This window comes from Vanessa cardui, chromosome 2 (genome assembly GCF_905220365.1).
Source record: "Vanessa cardui chromosome 2, ilVanCard2.1, whole genome shotgun sequence".
Taxonomy (NCBI): Eukaryota; Metazoa; Arthropoda; class Insecta; order Lepidoptera; family Nymphalidae; genus Vanessa; species Vanessa cardui.
The window spans coordinates 3,121,941-3,142,851 of record NC_061124.1 but is presented as its reverse complement, the minus strand read 5'-3'; the positions used below and the strand labels follow the sequence as shown (position 1 = coordinate 3,142,851).

At 31.5% G+C, this 20,911-nt stretch overlaps 4 protein-coding genes across 5 annotated transcripts; all 4 read left to right on the top strand.

The window, feature by feature from the left end:
* Positions 1–625: 625 nt before the first annotated feature.
* LOC124539562 (homeobox protein orthopedia-like) lies at positions 626–5,956 on the top strand. The gene is made up of 3 exons (XM_047116881.1): positions 626–641; positions 4,670–5,190; positions 5,486–5,956. Exons 1-3 carry the CDS (start codon positions 626–628, stop codon positions 5,954–5,956), a joined length of 1,008 nt encoding a protein of 335 aa, XP_046972837.1.
* Positions 5,957–7,217: 1,261 nt separating this feature from the next.
* LOC124536359 (mitochondrial cardiolipin hydrolase-like) lies at positions 7,218–8,209 on the top strand. Its single transcript, XM_047112892.1, has one exon. The coding sequence runs from the start codon at positions 7,294–7,296 to the stop codon at positions 7,942–7,944; it is 651 nt and encodes a 216-aa protein (XP_046968848.1). The 5' UTR covers positions 7,218–7,293; the 3' UTR covers positions 7,945–8,209.
* A 970-nt stretch (positions 8,210–9,179) lies between these two features.
* On the top strand, positions 9,180–20,875 carry LOC124536323 (estradiol 17-beta-dehydrogenase 8-like). 2 transcript variants are annotated; one of them, XM_047112851.1, is made up of 8 exons: positions 9,180–9,397; positions 17,326–17,544; positions 17,841–17,978; positions 18,390–18,583; positions 19,128–19,233; positions 19,651–19,735; positions 20,179–20,294; positions 20,717–20,875. In XM_047112851.1, exons 2-8 carry the CDS (start codon positions 17,502–17,504, stop codon positions 20,800–20,802), a joined length of 768 nt encoding a protein of 255 aa, XP_046968807.1. In that variant the 5' UTR covers positions 9,180–9,397; positions 17,326–17,501; the 3' UTR covers positions 20,803–20,875. The 2 variants fall into 2 exon arrangements, with proteins under 2 accessions (XP_046968807.1, XP_046968815.1); XM_047112859.1 differs by lacking the exon at positions 9,180–9,397 and having other exon boundaries at positions 17,289–17,544.
* On the top strand, positions 9,391–13,579 carry LOC124536339 (estradiol 17-beta-dehydrogenase 8-like). Its single transcript, XM_047112871.1, has 7 exons — positions 9,391–9,623; positions 9,906–10,043; positions 10,450–10,643; positions 11,250–11,355; positions 11,773–11,857; positions 12,301–12,416; positions 12,869–13,579. Exons 1-7 carry the CDS (start codon positions 9,581–9,583, stop codon positions 12,952–12,954), a joined length of 768 nt encoding a protein of 255 aa, XP_046968827.1. The 5' UTR covers positions 9,391–9,580; the 3' UTR covers positions 12,955–13,579.
* Positions 20,876–20,911: the final 36 nt, after the last annotated feature.

Here is a 20,911-nt window from a genome sequence, read left to right as displayed (position 1 = left end):
TGTTCATTTTCTAAGCTATAAATAATGTGAGTTGACGTGTCAATTATTGTGGCTCAAAATTGTTTCCCGCTCGACTTTTTTTTTTAAAGGCGGGAAAAGAGAAACCACGCCTCGTCGAGATAGGCTCAGATCTTACATCGAAACACCCATTTAAACTTTTCGTTTAGAAATCAATTTAACTACTTCCTATTAAGGTTTATTTTTCCATAAATACTCTTTACTTCAAAATGTCTTTCTATTAACGAAATTGAGTCTTAAAGATATTGGAATAAGATCGATATATTTTTTAATCTGTGCTGTGGGTGTGTTTATAAGGGGATGTTTACAAGGTATTTTTTCGTACACACATGTCGTTATTGGCACCACTCTACTGAGAAGCCAGATCACGATACAGACTCCATTAGTTCGCACATTAGCTTGAGTTAGTCGAATTATTTAATTATGGTAATTCAATAAGTTGGTGTATTAATAACAATTATTTGAATTTTAATCAATGTTAAACCGGACACTAACATTTGTTTAAATCAAGTGCGACATTGTTTTGATTGTGAGGAGAATTTTCACATCAATTTCACATCAGATTAATTAATTGATAAGTGCTTTATTAGCTGTTAGCTGTTTTGAAATGGATCAAATTAAAGGTAAGATTTACGTATGTTTATAAACGACTTTTCTACTACCTAGTTCCCTTCGCATGCGCAATGCTTTTTTATTGAATATTATGCATTACTATTTCAATAATATTATATTGATTAAAATAAGATATTTATAGATTGTTATTACACAGTTATTATTTAATCGATAATATTTTGTTTTTAACCATTTTCAATAGTGTGTTATCGTGTTAAGATGATCCAGGGTTAATTAAATATAAATATAAAAACAATATTTAAAAATAAGGAAGCATTTTTGCATAGGTACTCTAATTGAAAGAAAATTAAACCAATATGCATAAAACTCATACCAAACGATGTAGCGCGTTTCGTAGAAGCTAATAACTTATATAATATATAAAAGACAACATATGCCGACGGTTTTGTTAAATAAACAATAAAATATTATTTATATAAATAAGTGTATATAAGATACATATTACTAATGATACTGTAAATAATAATAAGAAGAAAAATGTACTGAAGGTAATTTAACGACTAATAAATGGTCTATGTCTGAGCAAATGCATCCTATCTTTATAAGATAGGAATATATATTTCCTAAGGATGGCATAATTTCTAGATTCACTTGAAAATATACTCACGATGATTACCTATACAGTCGAGCACATGAAAAATCAAGGGTGGTGGTGCCTATAGGTACTCCAACCCGTAGTGATCGTTAAATTCTACAACAATTTTGTCTGCGTTTTCTTTACAAAAATTTACTTTACTTCGGTAGTATGTTTATCTTATATAATAAATCTTCGATTCGGAGAAAAGAGAGAGAAGTATATCTTATATACTAAAGGATAATTATTTGAGTTGTATTCTCAATTCGATAATAAAACAAATTGTACGTATTTATCCGTAGATATTCTTAGTTTATTATTGTAGTCAACTACCTATAATATACTTCAAAGCAACCATGATTAATTTTTTTTGTTTTAATTCTTTTTATTAAATCACAATATCTTAGATTTGTTTTATTCTATGAGAAATCTACTTAGTATTGAGTGTCAAAATTAATAATAGCAATAAGTAATATAAAAGTAATTAATAAAGGCATTTTAGTGTTATATACTCATAGGTCATATACCTACAAGTAATAGTAAAAACACAACATTGATTATATGTATTTTTTATATATTACTATTATCAATATACCTACTCAGTTATTGTTAGTGATTTAGGAAATAATAAATCATTAAGATATGTCATTAGTTATTATAACTAATTATCATTTTACATAGATCCCAACTCCCGAGAGGCTTAAGAATAATATTTCAATGTTCGTACCTACGTGTAGCGTACAAGCACATGATCTTCTTTAAATGTCGATACATCTGTTTTCCTTTGTAATAAATATAGATAAAAAAGATACAATTAATTAAATCCGAAATCGTGAACATGAATGTAGAATGGGATAATGTAGACGACGCCTAACAATTGTCTAAGACCAATTTTATATCTATTTTATTAAATTAATAATTTTATCAATCCATATAATTTATCGTCGAGATGGCACAGTGGTTAGAACGCGTGCATCTTAAAGCACCGCTGATTCATGTGCTTAATTTGTCTTTATAGTTCATCTCGTGCTCCGCTGAGCAACAGAACGAAAACATCGTGAGGAAACCTGCATGTGACAAATTTCATAGGGATTCTGCCACATGTGTATTGCACCAACCAGCATTTGAATAGCGTAGTGGAATATGTTCCAAACCTTCTCCTCAAAGGGAGAGGAGGCCTTTAGCCCAGCAGTGGGAATTTACAGGTTGTTGTTGTTGTTGTATATAAGGGAATGTGATGAATTGTTATCTAACGAAATTAACTTCTAGTATATATCTACTCTTAATACTTAGTAGTCCTGTGTTTGAACTTCCTTCCATGAAGTCGGATTGTTATTTAAAAAAAATTGAACGCGAAACTAGTAGATGCACTTGTCTATGCCCACGCATTAATACTTAATACATTACACTTACAAGTAAAAAATATCTTCTGCGTCATCTACGCATGCGTTGGGTTAGCTTTCATGTCCGAAATGCATGAAAGATGTACGAAATACATGTTATTGACATTATATGTAAAGGGTATTTGCATAATAAATATAATCAGATGATGAGAATTAATCGTAGATGTTTATAGACAAATAAAAAAAACAATATTTAAATTAAGCACTTGAAAACTCGTTGCTTATAAGTATGAAGGCAGTTCGATCAAATTTTTTATAGTACCATCACTTAGCGAAACTCCTAAGAATTGAAAAAGCTTTTATTCAATTATTTAAAGCCACGACGCTTGCAATCTTAGATTGCGTAACTAAATTTAAAATAAGGCAGTATGATTAGGATTTGCCCCCTTGCATCGCTTTAACAAAAATAAATTTTCAAGCCTCATCGGAAACTTCAGTAAAGGAAACATTTATAGTTCAAGAGAAAACAATTTTTCATAATACGATAAGTTGATAAATAATAGCATTTTCGGATCAAAAAATATTGCAATGCAAAACCAGTTGCTCAATCGGTGTGTAAAATATTACGTTATCATAATCTTTGCTCAAATACCACTTGTAAATTAAAAGTATAAAGACACAATATCTATATTAATATTATAAATGTGAAAATAATGTTTGTCTCTCTGTCCGGCACTCTTCCACGACCAAACCTCTGAATTGAATTTCATGAAATTTAGTATGAAGCTAACTTGAACTACAAGAAAAGGACATAGGCTACGTTTCGCCTAGCATATGACAACCAACACCCTAAAACGACTATTAGTACCTATATATATGCATAGTATATATAAGTAGGTTTCAATTGGTGTATTAATCGAATTCACTTAAACTTGAAATTAATCGCACGTGCGTATAAATGAAACTGATAGGGTTGCGTGCAAGCCGATTGCGGATCAACAATGACGCACACACGCCGACCGCCCAACCATGCCTTTACTAAAACAGCATATCTCTTTTAGATTGTACGTATTTATGCACAGAGTCATATATACATACTACATTTTTAACATAAACACATACCGATTCAAAAAATTCGAAAACAGAATATTCTTTATTCAAGTAAGATTGATTTGCAATTTTTAATCGTCATCTATACTAATACTATAAAGAGGTAAAATTTGTAAGTTTGTAAATTTGTATGTAGGGGGTAATCTCTGTAACACATAATCCAATTCAAAAAAAATTTAACTGGCAGAAAGCTACATTATTCCTGAGTGCTATAGGCTATAAATTGTTTCTATAACATGTATATTAACCGAGCTATCACAACTTATGTCTAGCGAGTCGGAAAAAAATACCTCATAAAACAGAATTATTTGCGTGCGCTGCCTAAACAGATACAATGGTACCGATTAAGTAAATTAACAAGCCCGTAAATTACCCACTGCTGGGCTAAGGCCTCCTCTCCCATTAAGGAGAGTGTTTGGAACATATTCCACCACGTTGTTCCAATGCGGGTTGGTGGAATGCACATGTGGTAGAATTTCAATGAAATTAGGCACATGCAGGTTTCCTCACGATGTTTTCCTTCACCGCCGAGCACGAAATGAATTATAAACACAAATTAATCATATGTATATAGTGGTGCTTGCCTGGGTTTGAACCCGAAATCATCGGTCACGTGTTCAAACCACTGGGTAACGATTATAAGTAAAGGATATATATTGTTATTTGTTAACTTTCTGATCACTACTGATTATTTATTTTGTTTCAATACATTGTATTTTAATACGAGGATACGATACGAAGCATTTAATTATTTAGACCGCGCGTTGGTTAAGCCGATAATAATATAAAAGGCACAGGTTCAATCCTGATCAATTCCGCTTTACGCTTTGATTAATTGTAGTAACACTCGTTTTACTAGATATTACATATTTTATACTAGATCATGTTGATCATAAATACTTCATACTTTATTATTTAATATAAACTGCTCAGCAATATAGTCCATTTTACATATTTTTATTACTAACGAATACTCTTACCCTTTTTTCAGAATCCCTTCAAGGCAAACAAGATGTATCGCTAAAAAACTATGACCCAAAAACACAACCGCAAATTAATTACAATATTAATGCGTCTAATTATCCCGAAAATAATCATAATCTGTTCCAAATGATAAAATGTCATGAAGACAGCTTATTAAGGCTTCACCACCTAACTGCTGGGCGTCAAATCAACAGCACTTACGATACCAACTATCAGAACGATATATCATGGTACCCAAAAGATTTCCAAAGACAATACATAAAACCAGTTGATTATTTGGCGTACGAGGATATGAGACGCAAATTTGACGAATCTAAAGGTGCGAAAGAGAGAGATGTACGCAAAGAGTCTGAGGAGGAAAAGGATGGAAAAATTGATGAAAGGAAAAAACCAAGAAGGAATAGAACAACGTTTACTAGTCAACAACTGGCAGCATTGGAAAAAGTTTTCGAAAAAACTCACTATCCAGATGCCTTTGTTCGAGAAGATTTGGCAACAAGAGTGAACTTAACTGAAGCTAGAGTACAGGTAGTTTTTCATATTATATGTTTACATTTAATTACAACTAATAAGTAGTAAAAGGCCGTTGAGGATCATGGTGCTTCAATGCGGATTGGTGGATAGACATGTGGTAGATTTTTATTGAATTTAGACACACCAAACACGAGTTGAATTAAAACATAATTAAAGTACATAAATTCAGTGGCACTTGTCTGTGTTTAAACCTACAGTCATCGGTTATACACGGCCTTCTAACCACTGGGTCACCCCAGCTCTTTTCAACATAACAATAACTATTAATAAAATAAAATATTTTTCACAGGTTTGGTTCCAAAACAGACGCGCAAAATTTAGACGCAATGAGAGATCAGCTTTGTCATCTCACAGAACGTCAACCAGCCAGAGTTCGCCAGAACCTATACCAGTACCTATAGGTATCCCACAAGGTGATCCTCGACAGGAATTCAATCGTAACCCAAAAGAACCTTGGCTACATCACTTTCAAGCGAACAACCTTAACTTTAACCTCGGAATTCCTATTAGCAATTCAGGGCTATACCAAAATGACTACAGCTTCATGATGCAGAATGTTGGCAACAGACAATACTCGAACTCAAATACACTAATTGGACAAAATGTGCCCAGTTATGGAAGTACATCAGACAACAGTTATGGTTCCTGTGCCTTAATTGGTGGTTATAATGGAACACTTCAGCCTGCACATCATAGTTCGTACAATTTGAATTTAAGACTTCGTCCCCATGACTTTACTATAAATAATATAACACTGTAAAATGGAAATCAATTACAAAATTGTAAATAATATATGTACTGATTTTTGAATTATATGATACACTTAATTTTATGACACTTTATTTTTATCACTTGTGACCTATACCTATCCATTATCCCAAACAATAAAGTGATTTCGTAATAGGAGTTGTATTAAAATGACATTGTGAACTAAACTTATCTCATTTTATTAAAAAATCAAGTTTACTGTGTTCTCCGTATTCAATTATTCTGTAGTCAGCCTATGAAATGGCAATTGGAATCGTATTAATTCAACGATCATACTACGCAATACCCTCCGACACGAAGTATATTTTTTTTGGAATATGTTGGCGAACGAGCATATGGGCACCTGATGGTAAGTGGTCACTATCACCCATAGACAATGACGCTGTAAGAAATATTAACTATTCCTTACATTGTCATGCGCCACCAACCATGGAAACTAAGAGAGAGAGAGAGGATGCTATGTCCCTTGTGCCTGTAGTTACACTGGCTCACTCACCCTTCAAACCGGAACATAACAATACTGCGTACTGTTGTTTAGTGGTAGAATATCTGATGAGTGGGTGATACCTACCCAGGCGGACTTGTACTAAGCCCTACCACTAAGTAAAGATATGAAAAGTTTTAATTTTATGTGGGAAACCATTAGACATGATTGAATTCATACATGATTTTTACTAGAACTATAACTGTTCAAAAAATAAACACGCTAGATTGGATAGAAACAACACAAAGCTGAAATAATTCGGAGTTCCATTGAAAAATCCTTAAAAATAAAATAAATACATGTCGGCGCGAAACCACCAATTTAAGAAAAGCACGTGTCCAGAAATGATTATTTTAATTATTTGAAACTGTTTGATTGTTAAATTATTCGGGCTCGGACAGACTTCTCCGATATATCTATATAGTCTTTTATTCTTATTACAGTTTAATAAAATGTTTTAAATATTCTGATAAGATTACAAATATTAGTTAATGTTTTGGCATTCACAAAATTGAGGTAATAATTATTAGTTATTATAATATTATAATTATTACTATTAGTTATTAGCTAATAAGTGATAGGTACCTAGTAGTGGTTATTTACTCTGTGGCCTGCGCTATAATATTGTAGATTATTTGAAGTTGTACATGCCAAAAATGACATTAAAATTAATAACGTGTAACAGGCATTTAAAAAAAACAGATTGTTAAAAACTCTCTTCCTAGTGATATTAAATATTATCTATTGAAATGTGACCATTATGACAATTTGAATTTACTACTAAAATTGTTGTTAATATATAATGAAAAGAAGATTTATTGAAAGTTTTGTAGCATAAGAGAACAATGTTTTTAAACAGTATTAGGAAGACGTTGTTATTTGTTTTTACAGTGGCTTTAGCGTCAAATATAGCCTACAAATTTTATCACAAGAAGAGGAAGAAGGATAAGCCTGAAATAAATGAAGTTATTATGTTTTGTAATGTCGCTTCGCCTTTAAAACATAGCAAGTATTCGCGTTGTAAAATATCACACAGTACTGATCGTTTATTACACTACATAAATTCTCCAAGATACAGTATAGATGTTTGTATGTATGTCTTAACAAATCCAGACATAATAAATGTTATTTTAAAACTACATATTCGTGGAGTGAAGGTTCGTGTGATATTGGACGCTGACATGGCTTTTGCGAGTGGAACAGGAATAAAACGATTTGATAAAATTGGAATACCGGTCCGGTGGATGAAGTCGACTCATTTGATGCACCACAAGTTTTGTTTGATTGACACATCGCATGATAACGTTGATAACGAAGATTGTACCCCATTGATGATTATCGGATCATTGAATTGGACGAACCAAGCTGTTACCGGCAACTGGGAGGATGTTATAGTGACTTCACAGAAAGATCTAATTAGACAATATCAGGCTGAATTTGACAAATTGTGGATACAATTTAAACCAATCGTTGATTGCAGATTAAACAAACACTAAGAAAAAAGATTATAAATTTGGTACAATTAATATAAGTGAACTATGCTCATATATTTCGTTTAAAATAACATTTATATTTTTTGTTTGATTAGGTAATGCTTCTATGGTTCCTAAATGAACTATTTATATATATATTGTATCATTATTATTTTTTTTTTTTGAGCAATGGAAAATAATAATCTATCTCATATGTACAATGTTGAAGCAGTAACATTGATTAATAATTTTATTTTGAATAGAGGAATCGGTCATAAGTCTGAATAAGTTAATAAGTTAAGCAAAAATCCATCTTATCTCTAAAAATTGGAGGGTACCGTGTTTTTAAAAAGTTGACTATTGACAAGGAGTTTAGTGTCTTCTAATATTTAAGTCTAATGTTTTTCAAATTACTACATATTTTTATATTGTTTTTCATAAAACTAAAAGCATTATTGTGATCTTTATTAATAAGATTGTTAATAGTATAAAGAAATATAGACATTATAATAATATACCACTTTTATTATTATTTTATATCACTAAATTTTCTGTACAAATAAAACATTTCATTTTATATTTTAAAAAGTTACAACAGAAAAGTTAAAACCGATAAAGCAACAATTTCTAAACTAAAAAGAAAATCCTATTATGCAAAAGTATCTTTTAAAACAAAATAAATTAAGCATAATTGATTTTACGGTGGCTTAAAATAGTTATGTGATATCCCTCTATTTTCTCTCCATTTTGGTCACATATATAATAACTTATAAAAAGTAATACATTAAAGCCGTATTTTGAAATATCTAGTATTATCTTATATAACTTCTTTTTTTGTTGATCACAATTAAAAGGGAATTTAAATGTAAATTACATTTTTGAACGTATGTAACATGTCACTGCTAGACTGTCATTGTCATTAATTTTATTTTATCTGCATTTCGCAATGTAGATGTCAACTAACATTTTATGTACAGTCGGGGTAAAAAAACGTTCGTCACCTTAAGATCTATTTTCGTGTGCTCAGTATGCGCGATAAACTGCTTTACCGATCGAGAAAATATGACATTGATAACAGAGACATATTTCGACAATTCAATAGAAGATATCATATCAAATTCGAATTTGTAATGACTAATTACGCCATTAAAAAGGTTTCATGTTCATATAAATCTAGACGTAGTCCAAAAATGTTACACTATTTTGAACCAAGTTGTCATACTATGTAAGTTTAATTTTATATACAGTTCTCAGTTTAGTGCTTTAGCTTCAAAAGGTACTAAGAGTTTAAGACTTGTTAAAGCAATGAATTCGAAAACTGACTGATGTTTTCTTACTCTGACTGTACATTGTACAGTAAAGATGATTATAAAATGCTAAAATGTTAGATTATTTAATTTATATTACATTTTTATTTGCAAAAGTGCGATAATTCTTTGTATTACAAGTTTTATACTGTAACTTTACACGGTCGTAGGTTTCTGAACATTTTTAATGAGTTTCAACTTTCAGTTTGTTGTTAAGTAGGGGGCAAAGAGCACTTTTACGATCCTTATACTATTCAGAGGTTATTACTGATAAACAAAACTGATTAGAACATTTCTTATGTAATTATAGCTATCTTATATTGAAAGGACGTGTTTTTTGATATTTTTGCAAAATGGTTAAAGGTCTTGTGTCTGGAAGACTCGCGCTTGTAACGGGCAAGTAAATAATATCTATTTTAATTTGTATATAATTAAAATTAGAATATATTAAATCATGCTTTATTCAATATATTACTTTATCAGAATATTTAATAATCCTATGCTAGTAATATACAAGACAAATATTGTTTTGGACTACTATTTCAGAAGTAAAAAATAAAATCCTGATTCTCAACTGTTCTGAAATAAGTTGTTAAAGCAATTATTGGATTGGATTCTTGTATTTTGACAATCAAAGTTTTTGAAATAAAGACAATAAATTTCTGCTTGAATTTCCAGGTGCTGGGTCTGGTATCGGCCGAGCTGCTTGCCAAGTGTTATCTAGAGAGGGTGCTACAGTTATTGCTGCTGATAAAAATTATGATGCAGCATTGGAAACTATTAAGAAATATACAGCATTGGCCTCTGGTTCAAATGGTAAACATTTAAAAATAATTTTTAAATTAAATCATTAATATTGTGGAACATTTTTTACATTATAATATTTTTTAATATAGCTAGCTAGTTGTTATTACAAATCCAAATAACTTAAATGATATTTATGGTTAGAATGGCATTGGTGAATTTAAAACTTCTATTTCTTATAGCACCATACTGTGTTAAGATGTTGGTGACCATATACCACACTTGGCACTTTGCTTACATATTATAAATATAAAATTTAATTAAATGAATATGTCCTCAATTTTCAATCATATTTAGTAGTCATTTATTTAGTACAGGCAGTTTTTGTTGTGGCATAAAGATTTTTGAATTGTTCAAATCTAAGTGTATAAGTTTGCCTACTGTAATAATTCTTTATTGTTATTTTTATTCTCACCAGCAACCGGAGATCACACTGCTATGGAGTTAGATGTATCAGATCCAAAATCTGTGCAGAATCTATTGCAATCTATTCTAAGTGAATACAAGACCCCACCAAGAATAGTTGTAAACTCGGCTGGTATAACCAGAGACAACTGGTTACTGAAGCTCTCGGAGGAAGATTATGATAGTGTACTTAATGTGAACTTAAAGGTAATTAAATTATATCTATACTCTATTCCAAGCATAAGCCAAAGAAACAACAGTTAACAGCAAACTGCCACTATGCCATTGATTATGAGCTTGATTAATCTATGGTAATTCTTTATGGATTTGCAAATTTTTGGAAGTAAAGTTAGAATGAATATATAAAGATAAACTCTTAGTTGTGCACAAATCACAATAAAGCTAGTTATTAGCAAATGCCATTTAATATGTAAACTAAGATTAGTTTATCTGTATATATGACCTACGACAATTGGAAAAGGCTATAGATTGATCCGTTTTAGTATGTTTATATATAGTCCAAAGTAAATGACTAGTAGGACAGGATATATGTCGAAAAACTAAGAAAATTAAATTAAATTTGTTAATAGTAGTTAAATAGAATATTTTATCATAAATAAGGATTTTATCAATTTGTAATGCATAATATAGCAGAGCTTTCAACAAATTCCATAGAATATGTAAATCTAAGGAACTCTTTTTGTGAATGGAATAAGGCTTACATTATGGTTGTGGACTTTATTGTGAAGATTTAAATTAGTAGATCAGAAGTGTTTATTTACAGTTTTGTTTAGTATTATTTTTTATTTCCAGGGAACCTTTCTTGTAATGCAGACTTTTGCAAAGGCAATGACAGAGGCTTCGATAGCGGGATCAATCATAAATATCTCAAGCATTGTTGGAAAGTATGGAAACATAGGTAAATTTATGATTGATGATTTATTACATAAAAGTTTTTTTTATTTAGACATTTGGTAAAACATTCATAAAATAGCTTTACATATTACATATTATGCTTTATTATATTCGAAAATAACTTTTGATCCTTTGGCTAAGGACTTGGGTTTTGTGCAAACCTGTCTGGGTAGGTACCATTCATGACATATTCTAAAATCAAGCAACAATAGTGTTGTCCCGTTTTGAGTTGTGCTGCATTGCTGGTGAGAATAATGACTAATTCTTACTAATTATATTCTATTAAAACAATGATTTTCAAATTTTCAATCACAAAAGGAGTCGAGATGGTGTAGTGGTTTTGTGTGCAACTGAATAGATGATTTCAGGTTCAAACGCAGGCAATTTAATTAATTTAAATATATGACTTTTTATTTTACAGGCCAATCGAATTATTCAGCAAGTAAGGCTGGGGTGGTTGCCATGACACAAACTGCAGCCAAGGAGCTGGGAAAGTTTAATGTAAGGTAAGAACCAGGTTAATATTGCATTTATACTTTTTGTAAAATAATAATACTATATGCTTATAATAATAATTATATATAAAATACATATAATAATTTCGAGTGTTTGTTCCGGCTGATCTCTGAAACGACTGGACCGATTTTAACGAAACTTTCACTGACAGATAGGTGATTTAATAACTAGTAACTTATGCTACTTTTAGTTTCAAATTATATATAAAATAATAAAAAGTCACACTACTCTCCAAATATTCTCCTATACCGTGTGCAGCCCTCGCGTATGCCACCACTCTGCCGCCAAGTTGGGTGCCTCCAACCAACCACTTAATATTACAAATAATGCCCAATGAAGATTTAATAAGATATAGGAAAATCAATTCCTGCGATTTCGTGCGCGTGCACAGCTAATACTACTATAGTCATAAAGCTATAATTTTTTTTTACAGAGTAAATGCAGTTCTGCCTGGATTCATAGATACTCCAATCGTTAAAACGGTGCCAGATAAAGTTATGCACAGTATGTTGAAACTTGTGCCTTTAGGAAGACTTGGTGAACCTACTGGTTAGTAAAGTTGTTGATACAAACATTTATTTATTAGTCCCTTGCTTATATATGTAGTATATAATATTATATATATAGTAATTAAATAGTTATGCAATACTTAGTCTCCTATTTTTGAATAAACTAGACTAATTAGTGAGATAGAAATTAGTATATAGTATAAGCAGATAATACTTGATCACAAATACATAATGCATAGTAAGAATATAGAACAAAGTAAATTTTCTACTGCTTGGTCTAGGCGATCTAATGCAGGTTGGTGAAAACATGAAAAATATTCAATTGAGTAATGCAAGTTTCTGCACATATGCCTTCATAATGGGGCATAAACTTAATTTTAAGCAGATAAAAGTTAATGTTATTGTTATTAACATATATTGGATAAAACAACTTAAAGTTTAAAAGTGCGACATTTACAGTATGGTAATTTAACTTTCTTTTTTCTATTGCAGAGGTCGCCGAGGTCATAACATTTTTAAGTTCAGATAAAAGTTCTTTCATGAGCGGAGCAGCGATCGACGTTACAGGTGGATTCTAAAAATAGCTTTATTAATGAAGAGAATTATATCTAAAATCAGTTCACTTGGCTTGGTATTAAATGAAAAAAAGGGGAAAGAATAAGAAAGAAAAAAGAACAGTAAAGGCCTCTGGTTGTTCAGTTGTTTTCATATGATTTGGGCTCAAAATTATTAATAAATTATATATACATAAGAATATAGTCAACTTTTACACAAAACTTAGACAAATATAATATTGTTATTGGGGTTTAGAAGTATTTAATAATAATAATGTGCATGGGTAACAAAATCAATATGAAATTATTTTAGTACATTTAGAGAAAATTTTTTAAGATTTTGAAATCAATTTATACTATGATTTGATTCTAAAGAGCCTGTTTTAACCCATTTATCCTTTTAACAATAATTATATTTAGTAAATACATAATAAGTAATTTATTGTACATGCAAGTTGTTGTTTTTGTTTTTTGCAAATTTATACATATAATATATTATATAATTTACAAAGTTTTAGATATGATATTATCTTTTTTAAGATACCAAATTATAATCAGGTAATCGGTCAAATTGTAAATTTGTTACTTAATGTTTTTGTACTTTTGATAACTTTGTGATATATGTCAATAAAGACTGTTTTACTGATGTTATTTTGTTTTCACTTATGCACTTGTTCAATTTAGGTTTTTTGAATTTAATTTTGTATATTGCGTGACCACCTTATTTGTCAAGTGGGCCACAGATTCAAAATCTGTATTGGTATAGCAGTATGGGTTAACAGCGAAAAACATATTATAATAAAAAAAAAAACTTTATTTAGGTGTATTTTTTGCTTTCAACTTATTTATTTTTTAAGCTGCTTTATTTTTCTGTCTTTTATCCTTCATGAAGGTTTTATATTCAGTTTTTCTCTTTTCATCTATGATTTCCTTGTACTTCTTTTTATTGTACTACTTCTGGAACTCAGCATCTGCTAGAAGCTCGTCAACCATTGTTCTTTTCCTTTGTTTTCTTGTTAACCTCTCATTTACATGATCCACTGCGGAATCCATTATTCGACCCACCTGTAAGGAGAGTTATGATATGAATATAATACACTATATTGCAGTAAGGCTTTAATTTGATAAAAAGATTTTGGAGATTCTAATTGTTTTTATACTTATATACCTTCAAACAGTTTCGGCCTTAAGGGGTGGCGAACAGGGCAATCGCCCGGGGCCTCGCGCTTGAAGGGGCCTCGCCTCGTGTCGAGCGTTAAATTTTTTTTTTTACTATATTTTTATTTATTTAAGTGTTTTGATTTTGTTCCTAATTTTGTGTATGAAGGAAACGATGACATTATCTCGGTGCTGAAATACATAATAGAAAACAAATAATAATGTAAATAATGTAAACAGAAGTTTATAGACCGGGAGATGGTAATGACAAAATATTTGGTCATTTGTGTGTGTGGCGGTTCTTCAGGGGCCTAATTACGTAAAGGCAAAAAGGAAAATGATGGTCATAGCGCTCGCACCTGCGGCCCAATCGCGTGGGCTTTAATCGAACACGTCGCATAAATAACGAGTGTCGAACGATTTGTTCCACAAAAATGCTTGTATTTTCCGATAGTCGAAAAAGACGAAGTAGGCGGTAGCGTAATGCCATACTTCTCGGATGTGGCTTACAGCCCGCCATACCGACGCGAATACATTAATTTTAATAAAACAATTCAACCATTTGTACCAGGCTAATTTTTGGATAGCTAATTATCGTCGAGAAGCCATTCACGAAAATCACCTTGCCATACTTTTCCGACAGTTCCTAATGGCCGCCATACCACTGCAAAGTAGTAATTTTTTTTATTGGCCAAACGATTTGTACCATTATTGCATTTGAATTTTTGGAAAGTATTAGGCAAAATGTGACCGTTACTATTTTTCCCATACTTCCAGTAGGGGGAAAAAGTGCTGCCATACTTGAAATACTTATTTATTTAACACCTTTTTAAAATACGACTGTAAAACACGTAAAATCATTTTTTACATCATGACATCATTATATTCTCGTAATTTGGACGCAATTGTACGTAAAAAAAATTATTACAGATTGTAAACATGAGGTCGTTGACTGTCGACTGGTGAAAAAGAAAAACAAAATTTGATGATTTGTACCAGTATGAGATTTAGACTTTTGGAAATTATGCGATACAATGTGACCATTATTATATTTGCCATACTTGTAGTTGAGGGAAAAAGTGGCGCCATACTTCATTCATCAAAGATCAGGTTTTTATCTTTCGACATGTTTTCAAGGTACAAGACATAAAATAATTTGTTACAGTATGGCATCATCGTATTCGGTTCATTTGGATAAAATTTAACCTAAAAAAAATAATCCCATACTATAACCATATTATACAACATAACATCTGCTTATAAGACAAGATTGCCGCCACCTAGGTGTTTGAAACTTTGTATTTGTATTATATTCGTTAAACCTCAAACTTTCAGGAGAAGTTAGTGCAAATCGTTCGCATTACGAATAAAATCTTAGGATTTTGCAAAAATATTGTTCACATTCGCCGCCTTCGTTATTTTTTCGACGCATTCGATTAGTGCCCACGCTTTTTACCTTTATGTAATTAGACCCCTATAGAACCGCCATACTGGTACAAATGACCAAATATGTTGTCATTATCATCTCCCGGTCTATTACCCCACTATCGAATCATTGCCACTACAGCTGGTACGGTTGCGTCTGCTGAAAGGAGTTTTTCGAGGCTCAAAATTATTAAAACATATTTAAGAAATTCGATGACACAAGATCGACTTGACGTAGCTCATTCGTTAGATTATTGTGCTCTAATTGAAGATTTTAGTCATAGTAAAAGCCGCAAACATCAATTTTAATAATGTTGTCTTAAATTTTCGCGTCCGGAGGTAGGTTTTATAAACGGTACGTAGATGAAACTTTCACAATATTACCTAGTGATCTGACATCTGCATTTTTAGTACATCTTAATTCTATAAATAAAAACATTCAATTTACTATGGAACTAGAAGCAAATAATTCTTTAGCTTTCCTTGACATCCTTATTATCAAGAATTCTGACAATACATTAAGTCACACAGTTTATAGGAAACCCACACACACCAACAAATACCTCAATGATGACTGTTTTGTTGGCAAATCTTTGTTTCAGAGAGCCCACCATCTCTGCGATGCTGAACACCTAGAGGACGAGCTACGTCAGGTCAAGCTTGCACTCCACCAGAACAAGCTGCCCGTGCCTCGCCAGCATCGCAGAAGCCGTATCAAGCCACCCACAGTTGAGCGACAACCTGCATTTCTACCATATGTGAAGGGAGTTACAGACAGGATTGGCAACATCTTGAAGCGAGCTTCGATTAAAACCGTTTACAAGCCTCATAAGAAAGTGAGCCAGTTGTTGAGACCTATCAAGAGTAATATTCCTTTACAAACTGCAGGAGTATATAAATTCGAATGTGAGTGTGGTTTATCTTACATAGGCCAAACAAAGAGAAGTATCAGTACCAGGGCCAAGGAACATATAGGAGATGTCAAAAATAAGCGTTCTTCAAAGTCTGCAGTCTGTGAACATGCTCTGGATAAACCTAACCATTTTATCAGATTTGATAAACCACAGATCCTCGCTAAAGAACACAGATTCATTCCTAGAATGATACGCGAGGCTATTGAAATTCAAAAACATCCGAACTTCAATAGAGAAGATGGTTGGAGACTTACTAACACCTGGGATCCACTTATTAAAAATTTAAAATTCCAAATCCAACAGACTGCAAGACCTAAAGATACAGTCAGTGCCTTCTGCGTGCAACCGGAACGTTACTCAAGATACCAATTGAGAAATCGTTGGCGGTAGTTGCAAATAATATTTTCTTTTGTTCTTCAAACAGACAAATGCCACCTTATTTTACCCGTGACCGCGAACGCTGTAAAGTGCACGAAACGTCGGGATGTCCAAAATAATTAATATACGCGATTAAAATCCGTAATAACTAGTTTTATTTAAATCAATTTTAATGTTTATCAGTGGCTAACATCATTGTATTTGTTAATTTTGTAAATCTCTCAATGTAAGTAAAATATTTTAAAACTCAACATTTATTTCTTTTGACAACTTTAGCATTTCTTACCAAACAAAATGAATACCTATCAAACAACCAGACCAACTTTCTCATCACATAGGTAGGTACTTTTTCGTAGGACAAAGGGCCTCGCAAAGACCTATGGCCCGGAGCCTCGCAAGGGGTAAAAGAAGGCTTCAAAATTCTAAATTTAACACATGTAAGTAAATATTTATAGGCTTTTGCCTATAAATATACTACTATGTATTACAAGTTTTATACTATAACTTTTCACGGTTGTAGGTTTCTGAACATTTTTAATGAGTTTCAGTTTGTTGTTAAGTAGGGGGCAAAGAGCAGTTTTACGATCCTTATACTATTCAGAGGTTATTACTGATAAACAAAACTGATTAGAACATTTCTTATGTGATAATAGCTATCTTATATTGAAAGGACGTGCTTTTTGATAATTTTGAAAAATGGTTATAGGTCTTGTGTCTGGAAGACTCGCGCTTGTAACGGGCAAGTAAATAATATCTACATGAATTTGTATATAATTAAAATTAGAATATATTAAATCATGCTTTATGAGATATATTTCTTTATCAGAATATTTAAAAATTCTATGCTAGTAATATACAAGACATAAATATTGTTTTTGGCTACTATTTCAGAAGTAAATAATAAAATCCTGATTCTCAACTGTTCTGAAATAAGTTGTTAAAGCCATTTAATTATTGGATTCAGGATTAGATTCTTGTATTTTGACAATCAAAATTTTTGAAATAAAGACAATAATTTTCTGCTTGAATTTCCAGGTGCTGGGTCTGGTATCGGCCGAGCTGCTTGTCAGGTGTTATCTAGAGAGGGTGCTACAGTTATTGCTGCTGATAAAAATTATGATGCAGCGTTGGAAACTATTAAGAAATATACAGCATTGGCCTCTGGTTCAAATGGTAAACATGTAAAAATCATTTTTAAATTCATTCATTAATATTATGGAACATTTTTTACATTATAATAACTTTTATGATAGCTAGCTAGTTGTTATTACAAGCCCAAAGAACTAAACTGATATTTATGTTGTATGGCACAGGTGAAGTAAAAACTGGTCAGTATTTCTTATAGCACCATATTATGTGTTAAGATGCTGGTGACCACATACCACACTTGGCACTTTGCTTACATATTATAAATAAAAAAATTAATTAAATGAATATGTCCTCAATTTTGAATCATATTTTGAAGTCATTTATTTCATACAGGCAGGTTTTGTTGCGGCATAAAGATTTTTGAATTGTTCAAATCTAAGTGTATAAGTTTGCCTACTGGTAATAATTCTTTATTGTTATTTTTATTCTCACCAGCAACCGGAGATCACACTGCTATGGAGTTAGATGTATCAGATCCAAAATCTGTGCAGAATCTATTGCAATCAATTCTAAGTGAATACAAGACCCCACCAAGAATAGTTGTAAACTCGGCTGGTATAACCAGAGATAATTGGTTACTGAAGCTCTCGGAGGAAGATTATGATAGTGTACTTAATGTGAACTTAAAGGTAATTAAATTATATCTATACTCTATTTCAAGCATAAGCCAAAGAAACAACAGTTACCAGCAAATTGCCACTATACCATTGATTAAGAGCTTGATTAATCTATGATAATTCTTTATGGATTTGCAAATTTTTGGAAGTAAAGTTAAAGTGGATATATAAAGATAAACTCTTATTACTCTTACTCTTAAGCCAGTTATTAAATATGTAAACTAAGGTTAGTACATCTGTATATACAACCTAAGACGATTGAAAGTAAATGACTAGTAGGACAGGATATATGTAGAAAAATTAAGAAAATAAAATTAAAGTTGTTAATAGTAGTTAAATAAAATTGTGTTTTATTATAAATAAGGATTTTATCAATTTGTAATGCATACTATAGCAGAGCTATCAACAAATTTCATAGAATATGTTAATCTAAGGAACTCTCTTTGTGAATGCAATAAGGCTTACATTATGGTTGTGGACTTTATTGTAAAGATTTAAATTAGTAGATCAAAAGTGTTTATTTACAGTTTTGTTGTATAGTATTTTATCTTTCCAGGGAACCTTTCTTGTAATGCAGACTTTTGCGAAGGCAATGACAGAGGCTTCGATAGCGGGATCAATCATAAATATCTCAAGTATTGTTGGAAAGTACGGAAACATAGGTAAATTTATGATTGATGATTTATTACATAAAAGTTTATTTTATTTAGACATTTGGTAAAACATTCATAAAATAGCTTTACACATTACATATTATGCTTTATTATATTCGAAAATAACTTTTGATCCTTTGGCTAAGGACTTGGGTTTTGTGCAAACCTGTCTGGGTAGGTACCATTCATGACATATTCTAAAATCAAGCAACAATAGTGTTGTCCCGTTTTGAGTTGTGCTGCATTGCTGGTGAGAATAATGACTAATTCTTACTAATTATATTCTATTAAAACAATGATTTTCAAATTTTCAATCACAAAAGGAGTCGAGATGGTGTAGTGGTTTTGTGTGCAACTGAATAGATGATTTCAGGTTCAAACGCAGGCAATTTAATTAATTTAAATATATGACTTTTTATTTTACAGGCCAATCGAATTATTCAGCAAGTAAGGCTGGGGTGGTTGCCATGACACAAACTGCAGCCAAGGAGCTGGGAAAGTTTAATGTAAGGTAAGAACCAGGTTAATATTGCATTTATACTTTTTGTAAAATAATAATACTATATGCTTATAATAATAATTATATATAAAATACATATAATAATTTCGAGTGTTTGTTCCGGCTGATCTCTGAAACGACTGGACCGATTTTAACGAAACTTTCACTGACAGATAGGTGATGTAATAACTAGTAACTTATGCTACTTTTAGTTTCAAATTATATATAAAATAATAAAAAGTCACGCTACTCTCCAAATATTCTCCTATACCGTGTGCAGCCCTCGCGTATGCCACCACTCTGCCGCCAAGTTGGGTGCCTCAAACCAACCACTCAATATAACAAACATTGCCCAATGAAGATTTAATAAGATATAGGAAAATCAATTCCTGCGATTTCGTGCATGCATAGCTAATATTACTATAGTCATAAAGCTATAATTTTTTTTTTTACAGAGTAAATGCAGTTCTGCCAGGATTCATAGATACTCCAATCGTTAAAACGGTGCCAGATAAAGTTATGCACAGTATGTTGAAACTTGTGCCTTTAGGAAGACTTGGTGAACCTACTGGTGAGTAAAGTTGTTGATACAAACATTTATTTATTAGTCCCTTACTTATATATGTAATATATAATATTATATATATAGTAATTATATAGTTATGCAATACTTAGTCTCCTATTTTTGAATTAACTAGACTAATTAGAGAGATAGAAATTAGTATATAGTATAAGCAGATAATACTTGATCACAAATACATAATGCATAGTAAGAATATAGAACATAGTAAATTTTCTACTGCTGGGTCTAAAAATATTCAATTGAGTAATGCAAGTTTCCGCACATATGCCTTCATAATGGGGCATAAGACATATTTAAGCACATTTAATGTTATCGTTTTTAACATATTTTGGATTAAACAACTTAAAGTTTAAAAGTGCGACATTTACAGTATGGTAATTTTCCTTTAACTTTCTTTTTTTCTATTGCAGAGGTCGCCGAGGTCATAACATTTTTAAGTTCAGATAAAAGTTCTTTCATGAGCGGTGCAGCGATCGACGTCACAGGTGGATTCTAAAAAAAGCTTTATTAATGAAGAGAATGATATCTAAAATCAGGTCACTTAGCTTGGCATTAAATGAAAAAACGGGGAAAGAAAAAAAGAGCAATAAAGGCCTGTGGATGTT

Bases quoted from the DNA above. Each gene is read 5' to 3' on its own strand.
- LOC124536359 (XM_047112892.1), top strand. From the start codon at position 7,294: ATGTTTTTAAACAGTATTAGGAAGACGTTGTTATTTGTTTTTACAGTG.
- LOC124536323 (XM_047112851.1), top strand. From the start codon at position 17,502: ATGGTTATAGGTCTTGTGTCTGGAAGACTCGCGCTTGTAACGG. The intron at 17,979-18,389 runs GTAAACATGTAA...TATTCTCACCAG, and splicing joins ATTGGCCTCTGGTTCAAATG to CAACCGGAGATCACACTGCT. The intron at 19,736-20,178 runs GTAAGAACCAGG...TTTTTTTTACAG, and splicing joins CTGGGAAAGTTTAATGTAAG to AGTAAATGCAGTTCTGCCAG.
- LOC124539562 (XM_047116881.1), top strand. The intron at 5,191-5,485 runs GTAGTTTTTCAT...TATTTTTCACAG, and splicing joins TAACTGAAGCTAGAGTACAG to GTTTGGTTCCAAAACAGACG.
- LOC124536339 (XM_047112871.1), top strand. From the start codon at position 9,581: ATGGTTAAAGGTCTTGTGTCTGGAAGACTCGCGCTTGTAACGG. The intron at 11,356-11,772 runs GTAAATTTATGA...TTTATTTTACAG, and splicing joins TGGAAAGTATGGAAACATAG to GCCAATCGAATTATTCAGCA. The intron at 12,417-12,868 runs GTTAGTAAAGTT...TTTCTATTGCAG, and splicing joins AAGACTTGGTGAACCTACTG to AGGTCGCCGAGGTCATAACA.